This window comes from Mesocricetus auratus, unplaced genomic scaffold (assembly GCF_017639785.1).
Source record: "Mesocricetus auratus isolate SY011 unplaced genomic scaffold, BCM_Maur_2.0 Super-Scaffold_4256, whole genome shotgun sequence".
NCBI lineage: Eukaryota > Metazoa > Chordata > Mammalia > Rodentia > Cricetidae > Mesocricetus > Mesocricetus auratus.
The window spans coordinates 59099933-59110661 of record NW_024429182.1 but is presented as its reverse complement, the minus strand read 5'-3'; the positions used below and the strand labels follow the sequence as shown (position 1 = coordinate 59110661).

Genomic DNA, 10729 nt, shown 5'->3' with positions numbered 1-10729 from the left:
CAGAGGGCTTATCTCCAAAATTTACAAAGAACTCAAGAAGCAAGTCTCCAAAACACCAAAGGATCCAATTAAAAGGTGGGGTACAGAACTAAACAGAGAATTCTTAATAGAGGAGGCTAAAATGGCCAAGAGATGCTTAAGAAAGTGTTCAACATCCTTAGCCATCAGGTAAATGCAAATCAAAACAACTTTGAGATACCATCTTACTCCTGTCAGAATGGCTAAAATCAAAAACACCGAAGACAATTTATGCTGGAGAGGATGTGGAGAGAGGGGAACACTCCTCCACTGCTGGTGGGAGTGCCAACTCATACAACCTCTTTGGAAAGCAGTATGGAGATTCCTCAGGAAAATGGGAATCATTCTACCACAAGACCCAGCAATTTCAGTCTTAGGCATACATCCAAAGGAGGCAAATTCATACAACAAGGGCATCTGCTCCACTATGTTCATAGCAGCATTATTTGTAATAGCCAGAACCTAGAAGCAACCTAGATGCCCCTCAACTGAAGAGTGGATAGAGAAAATGTGGTACATTTACACAATGGAGTATTACTCAGCAGAAAAAAAAGAATGGAATCTTGAAATTTGAAGGTAAATGGATAGCACTGGAAGAAACCATCCTGAGTGAGGTAACCCAGTCACAAAAAGACAAACATGGTATGTACTCACTCATATATGGATTTTAGACATAGATCAGGAGAGTGCCAGTCTGCACTTCCAATGACAGAGAGTCTGGGAAACAGGAAAGAACCTAAAAGATATGCATGGTACCCAAGAGAAGAGAAATGAAGCAAGATCCTCTGAACAGATAGGGAACACGGCAAGGGATGGGGGAAAGGGGAGCTGGGAAATAGAGAGGGGGAGAAGAGGAAGAGAGAGTAGGTCATGGGGGAACAGGAAGTTTGACTGGGGTGGTAGGGTAGGGGGAAGAGGGGATCATAGGTTAGAAGACAGATCAGGCACCATTGTGACCTCTATGATCTAAAGGGATGACACCAATTGGCAAGCTAAGCAATAGTGTAGAGACCACCCCGAACGCCCATTCCTGATAATGAACTTGATGTCTATAACCATCCTGGAGCCTTCACCCAGTGACTGATGGAAGCAGAGGCAAACACCCACAGTTAAACACTGAACTGAACCCAAGGAACCCAGCTACAGAGAGAGAGGAGCGATGAGCAAATTGGCAAAGAATGGGCTGGCAAAACCAGCAGAGACAGCTGATCTGAACAGGGGAGAGCTCTTGGACCCCAGACCGACAGCTGGGAGGCCAGCATGGGACAGATCCAGACCCCCTGAGTGTGAGAGTCAGCCAGGAGGCCTGGGCAACCTATGGGGTCCTGAGCAGTGGATCAGTGTTTATTCCTGGCATACAAACGGGCTTTCTGTGTCCATAACACAAAGAGGGATGCTCTCTCAGCCTGGACTCTTAGGGGAGTGCCTCGCCCCTGCCCTTAGTGAAATGACAGACTCTAGATATCCTCTATGTGGAAGGAAGTGGCCATAGGTTGGGAGGCTGGGGGGGGGGACTGTGGCTGGGTCCGGGAGGAGGGAAGTGAGAGGGAACTGGGATTGACATGGGAAGCAAGCTATTTAAAATTAAAATAATAAAATAAAATAAAAAATAATTTGTTCACTTACTATTTAAGGTCCTTGAACATATTCATAATTGTTTTGAAGTCCTTTTTGTGTTTAAACTATATTATATATCTTGGGGTCAACTGCAGTTAGGCTCTTGGGTTGTTGGGGAAACATCCTGTCTTGACTTTTAGTATTTATGTTTTTATGTTGGTGTCTTGGAATCGAGAATGGGATGACTGAGGTGAACGTCTTGATATCTGGCCTTGTCTTTGTTGGGTGGGTGTTCCTTGGTTTCTGTTGTTCTCCCTGGATCTTACCAAAATCTGGTGACTGTGGGTAGCCCGGTAAGGAGTGCTTGTGCATGTAAACACATGGCAGATTGGGATTGATGTGGGCAAGGAGAAAAGGCTGAATGTGGTTTCATGGCTAAGGGGATCCTGTTCACACCTATGATTGGGGTCCCCATGAAGCTGGACGTGTGCTAGAAAGAGGGGATCCTGGATGCAGGCTAATGTAAACCAAAGAATTATCTGGAAAGACAGAGATGAAAATATTAGGGGGTCATAGGTCTGAACCAAGAGTTGGCATCTCTAGTGAATGTAGTTAAAGTGGAGGTAAGTGGCCCTCTAAGCAGGATGCTATGAGTTGTAGGTGAGAAGGGAAAAACCATAATGGATGGCAAGAAGGATGGTATGATTCACCTACCAGAATCCCTACCAGGTACCACCACTGGGGTCCAGTAGAAAGCATTTCTGGGTATTAGAGTTTGCAAGGAAGGAATGGGGATGGGCCAGGTGCAGAGGAAAGGGGATGAAAGGGTCTACAGGAAAAACAGCTGGGTCCACTCCAAGGTTTGGTGGAGTCCCTCAGGGTTAGATGTGGAATGGGAGGACAGGCACCAACAACCAGGTTCCTATAGGGCTGGGTATGACCTGGAGAGTTTGGAATGGGAGACAGAAATAAAAGTGAGAAAAACAAACCTCAGCCACAGCCTGGTGTGGCAACAGGGGGTCCCAGACAGAGGCTCTTTATAGGTACCTAGGTCTGCAAAGAGGCTAGAAAAAGGGTGTATCTAGTACTATGTCAGCTCCTCTGTAGGTCTAGAATTCTCTCAAAATGCTGTTGCTGACGAGACTTTTAGACTATGATAATTGTTAGGCAACACACAGAACTACAAACAAAATGAAAAAGGAAATTTCTGTCCTAAAACGTGTATGTGTGTGTGTGTGTGTGTGTTATAAGTTTGAAGGAGTATAGACTTTAAAATTAATTTAAAATGCTTACACTGCTTCTGAATTTTAAATAAAAACTAAATCCTCCCAACACCAAGGATGCAATTTCCAGCTATATTCTGTTTCTGTATCTGCTGAAACTGAAGACATCTGACATCCCAAAACCTTTGTCTTGGGAAGAAAGTGTGAGAACATGCAGTGGAGAAATGAATCCATTTGAGGGCACACAGCTAGCCCTTTTTTGAGGAGTTAGGCTTTCATAGCAACATCTGATGTGTCTACAACTCCCCTCGGCTCCTGGGGGCCTGAGGCATGCAACAGAACACCCTGGTATCTTGGACTCCTATCTGTTCAGGCTCACATACACACTCAACCTCTGTCTGCCAAGGTCAGGGTACAATGAGTAGGCTGTTCCTTTCCCTCACAAACTTGGTCATCAAAGCCTCAAATGCAGATAGTGTTGGCCCATAAAGTTGGAGAAAGCTGAGAACTTTTCCTGGTGAGCTTAAGCCAGTGACCATCTGACCCTGAGCCTTCCCTGCTGTGTTTTCAACTGAGATTGGAGTGAAGAATAAGCTCCATCTGGGAAAGCACCTGAGCTCACAGTAAGCAGAACCTGTGCCTTTTCCATCTGCCCTTGGGGCCAAGTCCTCTCCACCTCCACTTTCCACTGCAGACTTCACAGGCAGTTGCCAGGTCACCTCAGCCAGGGCCCTGGGGTAGGACTCCCATGGGGCTATAGCTGAATTGGGTTGCATCACACAGCCAAAGCTATCTAGATTAAAGCCATGATTACCTGAAGGTGACAGACACCTCTGTACTCCTCTGGACAAAGGAGTGTGAAGCCCAAATGGTGTGGTGAGGACATGACCTAGCTGACTCTCTTCTATAGGGTTCAGATGCATCTCTCTGGGCAGGGGTCACCATCCCAATGTAAAAGTCGTAGGGACATGTCTGGAAAGCATCCAGTATTTCAAACACCCCTATGGTGTGTTGCTGCTTAAGTTAGATATGTCCTTTATTTCCTGTCATTTGTTCCATCAAGAGATCATTTATAGCGGTGCGGTGCGGGGGGGGGTTAGAGTCACAGGGAGTCCAATATCAGAAGAACATAAATGTGTTCCTATGGATATTTTTAGTATCCACCGATGAAATCAACAGTTCCAGGAGCTATCACAGAAAAATGAAGCAAGATAGAGGGCTGGAGAATTGAGTTACAGTACAATCTCTCTCTCTCTCTCTCTCTCTCTCTCCCTCCCTCCCTCCCTCCCTCCCTCCCTCCCTCCCTCCCTCCCTCCCTCCCTCCCTCCCTCCCTCCCTCCCTCTCTCTCTCTCTCTCTCTCTCTCTCTCTCTCTCTCTCTCTCTCTGTTTCTCCCATGCCTCCAGGTTCCTTTTCACATACTTTGTTGGATACCCAGCACCATGCCTGTGGACCTACAGGTAGGTGTCACACTTTTATGACTTTTCCAGACTTTTGGAAACAGATATTTTCTTCCCATGAAGATTTCATGTGCCTGGCTCACAGCTACACAAAGGCATGGTAGAAACACGCTAGTTGCAATTTTGGAGGAAGTAGGTATCAATTCCTCAAATAGAAGGTAGAAAGCTGGCAGAGGGAAATTGGGGGAGTTTGGGGGTACAATCCAGCAGGAGTTCCTATTTCAACTACTTAGCTCTCTGGGGCACCTGTGGACAATGGACATTTCATCATCGTCTCAATGGGGATAACCTACAGAGGTCACTACACTTTCCCCAGGAGGAGGAATAACCCTGAAACTCACTCATTTCTTATCTTGCCAGGCTACCTAGACAACACAGACAGCAAGCTGCTCCTCCTTCATCTGTGAGTGAAGCTATAGGGCATATACTAGAGGTAAGTATGGACAGGGAGCACAGTCTCATGTGGTTTGACATGGTGGCTCATCTCTCAGATATGTGAATGCTGACCCAGAGGCATCCTCAATTTCTGCTGGCCTCAAATACACATGAGGTAAGGGATGTGTGGATCTGAGTGGACATCAGTCTTTTAAAAAAAGTAGATGAAGTCCAGATTAAATTGCATTTTAAAACAAATACCATTTAGAAATGGGATTTCCAGGGTATGATTTGAGACATGTTTTTGAAAGTGTGCTCTTGCTTAACTTAGCTTCCTGTATTTCACCTGCTAACTCTGGCAGCTGAATATACTACTCGTAGTATTCAGGGACACCATGCACACACTGCAGCCACTTCCCCGTGACTGCTGGAGTTCTTTGTGAAACAGGAGGGCTACTTGTGTGCAGCCTGGTCTGAGGTCCTGTGGAAGCAAAGAATGAAGATTGACGCTATGAGAAGATTCCCAGGCCTTCCAGCCCACACTGTGCCACCATCACAATGAGCTTGATTTGCTGGTTTTAGAAAGGCACCAGAGCCAGCACAGCATAGTCACCCACCCACACCCCTCTTCCGTGCAAAGCCCTCTGAAGCACTGTGAGACAGAGCACTGGGAGTGGCGCAGAGTATGTGGGGAGCACCGGTAAATGAATGGCCAGAGCTACTTTCTCTGAAAACATGTGAAATTCTCTACTGTGAAACCTGAAATGTATTTTTCACGCTAGATTTGGATGGTTGGGTGAGGGCAGCCTGTCATACTGGGTAGTTGTCACATAACAGACCACAATGGAAGGCCCTGTTACTTGTCACTGTCAGCCTGTCCTTAAATCTGATTTGTAACTCACACTCAGGGACTCATCCTTCACTACATCCTTGCTGGTAGAGTCTGGTAGTAGAAAGTGACCAGTGCATACACAGTCCAGCAGGCCCCAATCAGGGTTGTCACCCCTCCATATTTTCTCAACACAGTCCTGCTTTCTCAACATTCAGGGTCTGTCTGTTCCATCTGGACAGTGACTGGCAATATGGACTCCTACAGGGATTGTTTGGTGACCTTAGATGGCTCTTTGAGCAGCCTTGAAGGAGCTGGGTGTGGGAGCAGCTAAGTTCCTATGGCTCAATGGTTTGAGAGACAGCCTAGGATCCACAGGAGAGCCTATTTTCCTCCTGGGGTAGGGTATGAGTCTTGAATGTTAACCTCAAGCTTTAGGTCCTAGTGGACTAGAGGTACAAGATAGGAAATTTTGGGGCCATTGTTGTAACCTGCATGAGAAGCCACGTTGTCACAAAGACCACATTGGTTCTGTCTGCAGAGAGTCTGTCATTCAATTAATGCTCTGTATGTTATTCCCCACACTCTCAGACAAGCAGGCAGTACCACTGGCCTTACACCCTTCCATGGCCCCACTGATGACTAATCATGTCTTCCCAGCATCTATACCACAGTCTCCAGTCACTGTATCCTGGGTGGCTCTCACAAGGATGATCATCTCTCCCTCCTTGTGGGATGAGGCACAGCACATATGGAACAATATGTTCAGGGACCTTGCATTCAGGGTTCACCCATGTTCACAGACAGAGCCTATGTGGGGTGTGTCCTAGGCCTACTATTTCATTAGCATGTGAGCAGGTTCCTCGCTACACAGAATAGATTGGTTAGTAAGATTTAAAATTATTTTTAGTTAATCATAATAAAGCTCACTTTTATTTTGCCAGAGGCCCAAGCTACAACTCCCATCCTGAGCATAGACAGTGTTAGCCATGGTTCCTGAGAACCAGTCAGTTGTGACCATGTTCATCCTGCAAAACTTCGTGGATGACCCCAGGGTCCAGGATGCCCTCTTCTGCTTCTTCTTTACCTTGTTGACATTGGCCATAGCTGGCAATGGCCTGATTATCACAACTATTCACAGAAGTCCCAACCTCCACACTCCCATGTATTTCTTCCTAGTTAACCTTGCCTTGATGGATGTGATCTGCACTGTGACTGTCCTGCCCAAGGTCCTGCAGAGCCTGGTGACAGAGAACACCATATCTTATGGGGGATGCCTCACACAGATGTTTGTCTTCTCCTGGGTCCTGGGCTCTGAGCTTATGCTTTTCTCTGCCATGGCCTATGACCGCTACCTTGCAATCTGCCGGCCATTGCATTATGGAACCCTCATGAATGGCAGGGCCTGTGTGGCCCTTGCAACATTTGTGTGGTTCACAGGGGCTCTCAATTCCTTGGTGCTCACTTGTCTGGTGTTACCGCTGTCCTTCTGTGGTCCCAATCTCATCACACATTTCTTCTGTGAGATCCCTTCTGTGCTCATGCTGTCCTGTAGTCCCACCTTTATCAACGACATCATGACAGTCATTGCAGACATGTACCTAACTGGCCTGAACTTCCTATTGACCATGACATCCTATGGCTTCATCATTGCCAGCATCCTGCGCATCCGTTCAGCTGAGGGCAAGAGGCGTGCCTTCTCCACCTGCTCTGCCCACCTGATTGTGGTCACCCTTTATTATTCCACTGTGCTATATACGTATGTCCGACCAGCCCTAGGAACTGCTGGGCTCCTGGACAAGGCCATTGCTGTTTTGTACACCACTATGACCCCCTCTCTGAACCCCCTGATCTATACCTTGAGAAATAAGGAATTCAAAACATCCTTTAAAAAACTTTTATTTCCCCATTGATGACACTGAGTTGGAAAAGAACTCTAGAAGCAGTGGGAAAGAAGCTAAAGAGAACTCAAGATCTACTTTTATGTATCTCCTGATTCTAGGTGACACAGGATTAGTCATGACCTGAGTCAAGAAACATCCTACTATCTATCAGAAAATATTGGAGTTCTACTCTTTTGAATGTTTTGGGTAATTTTAACCATTTCTGCTTTGTACTTAAAATTGTATGCTTGCATGTTCAATGCTATTAAATGTTAAGATGTTTCTATGACTCACTGAATCAAATCTAGTTAAGTCTCAGACCCTATGTTATTACAAAGGTTTGCTAAATCATGACTCTAACTTGTACCTCAGCATCTCTCCTGCCTGGATGAGTTTTGTGTAACCTGATCATCCTTTAAGAGTTGCTATTATTCAACACTGTATATTGTATGTTAAGGAGTTCTGCCCACTGTGGTAGGAACTCAGAAATAAAGAGCTTATCAGATACATTCATTTTGCTGTGAGTATGTATACACTGAATCTTTCACAGAGTCTATATCTTAGATAGAGTCATGTGACTAATACAGAACAGATGGTAAAACCCGTAAACAGATGAGGTAAGCAGTATGGAGAAAGACAGCAGGACTATGACAATGACTCATGGTTGTGATGGTTAATATATTTATTGTCAATTTGACTGGATTGATCTCCAAAAATATTACTGAGAAACACCTCCATGATTATCTTTAAACTGTTTCAAAAGAGGATTCACTGAGCAGCTGTGCCACATCTTCAATGTGGATTAAATTCCATGTGCACTGGGGACAGGCAAGCTTGGGACAGGGGGAAAGGAGAAACCAGTTTAAATTCATGTCTTCCCATCTGCTACAAGGTGAGGAAGCATTTCCTCTACACATTACACTGCTACAAGGATCTGCACCCAATGATTCTATAGTGGTGTGCCAGATTTGACTAGTAAAAGAAGACTGAGGTGTAGCATGTGGAAAGCTGAAGAACAAAGCTTGACCACATGTAAGTTAGGGAGGAAATAGTGACAACAGACCACACATTTACCAGTGTTCATATTGACATAGTGATGCACACATACTGGCAGTAGTAACTGATATGCAAGAATGTACATCAGACAGGCAAGGCTCTCATGTGTCCCTTTGGAAGGCAACATGACTTTCTACTTGAAAGAGGAGCACAGGCCAGGACTTGCAGTGGTGATATGGATCAAGCTTTATTTGATACAGCTAGGAAAGTACGGACTAATCAAAACTACCAACACAGAACAAGAAGGACATGCACATTCTGAATTTAAAGGCAATTTTCTATAATGTCCATAGCCAAGGCACAAAGCCAGGAAGATACTTTTAGCAAGGGAGGTGGGAGACAGCCTTACACTTTCAGAACAGCATGTATATTTCCAACTAATACCTAAAAGGGGGCAAGAATCTCTTCAGAGCATCCTTGACAATAACAAGAACACATGAAGGGGTTCTGTGTGTAGCTCAGGACCTAGTACATCACCACAGCACTAACTTCTCTCTGGATGTAGCTGGAAGCAGACACAGATCTTGGATGATAATGGAGAGCACAATAAGGGAACATGGTAGTTTGAATGTAATTGTCACCTATAATCTCATAAGGAATTGGCACTATTACGGGGTGTGGCTTTGTTGCAGTGGGTATGACATTGTTAAAGGAAGTATATAACTGTGAGAGTTGGCTTTGAGGTTTTCTATGTTCAGGACACTTCCCAGTGTTTCAGTCGACTTTCGGTTGCCTTCTGATCAAGATGTAGCCAGCATCATGTCTGCCATGCTCCCCACCATGATAATAATGAGCTTCACCTCTGCAAATGTAAGCAAGCCACCCCATTGAAATGTTTTCCTTATAAGAGTTGCGATGATCATGCTGTCTCTTCAGAGCAATAGAAAACTTAACTAAGACAGATGGGACGAGTAGGTGAAGGCCTTCTGCTTCCCCTCAGCTGAGCACGGGTGCTGGATGCCAATAATGATACAGCCATTAGACAGCAAGAAGGCAGTGAGTTAATACCCTGGAAAAGTCATCAGCCATCAGACTCATGGTACTTTCCACACTTGAGATGTGCAGGAGACCAGTGGGAACTGGGAAGTGGCATCGCAGTGGGTGTCCTTCGATCCAGAGAACGAAAGCCATGTCATCCATGTCATCATGGTGACGTTAATGGAATAATTTAGGGCACAGATGGACCTTGTGCCATAGACAGGTTCCCACATATGTGTGCTTTTATCCTAGAGCTGTAGTGCAGAGGAAAGCAAATGACTGAATGGTTTGGGGCGTGACTATGAGAAGCAACAGCTCAGAAAGTATGAACCACACATGCATAAAGAGGTGATCTATGTATCCCTGGAAATAGATGGTGTTTCGCTCAGAAATTAAACTAACCAGAGCCGTGTTCAGAACAGGGGAGATGCATACAATTTTCATGGTAGCCAGATCTCACAGAAGAAAAAATACATTGAGCTATAAATCTGCATTCTACGGTTAGCCAAAGAAATGATTACTGCATTTCCCATGAGTACCATATTATTCCTGCAATAGTCTCCTGGTAAATTCCAGAGAGCATCTTACCTTTATCACCAAATAATCATTGAAGCCTATAGTGAAATCTTCCAATTTATCACTCACACATGCTCTCATCTTGCATCCTCAGATATTTCAGGTTTCTAGCCATGTTTTAGATGGCCAGTTGTGTCTTTTATTGATGTCTTGTATTTTCCTCATGTGGACCAGGTAGATTAGTCTAAACAGCAGCCTTGGCAATTGGCATCTACCACTTCCTTTAATAAGACTGAAACTCTCTTGAGTCCTTAGGAAAATGAGATGCTGTGTAGCTGACATGGAAAGGCTACCAGCATAGCCTTGTGGTCCTTTCTGCAGGGGCTCCCCAAGACCAGCTACTGCCACACTCTGCATCTGTGATATTATTGTAGTTGCCAATTGTTTGCACTGCTACCTTGCACTGTCATCTTTTAAATTTATTTGTTTATTTATTTTACATACCAACCACAATTTCCCCTCCCTCCTAACCTCCTGTTACCTCCCCTCCTACTCTTCTATGCCTCACATCATTCCTCCATCTCCATTATAAATTGGTAAGGCCTCTCATGGAGGTCAACAAAAAATGGCATATCAAGTTGAGGTAGGACTATGCTCCTCTCCCCTCCCCAGCAATAAAGCATCTCACCATAGGAAACAGGTTCTAAAGAGGCAGGTCATGTATCAGGGACAGATCCTGGTCCCACTGCTAGGAGGCCATGATGGGGAATGTCTTTCTGTATGCCGTGAATATTTTTTGCTCTCAGTGGTCAATAAATAAAGCTGCTTTGGCCTA

General features: G+C 45.1%; 1 protein-coding gene across 1 annotated transcript; it reads left to right on the top strand.

Annotated features, from left to right (window-relative positions):
- The first annotated feature begins 6420 nt into the window (after positions 1–6420).
- LOC101843984 (olfactory receptor 13G1-like) lies at positions 6421–7851 on the top strand. The gene has a single exon (XM_005064237.4). It carries the CDS (start codon positions 6451–6453, stop codon positions 7372–7374), a length of 924 nt encoding a protein of 307 aa, XP_005064294.1. The 5' UTR covers positions 6421–6450; the 3' UTR covers positions 7375–7851.
- The last annotated feature ends 2878 nt before the right edge of the window (positions 7852–10729 follow it).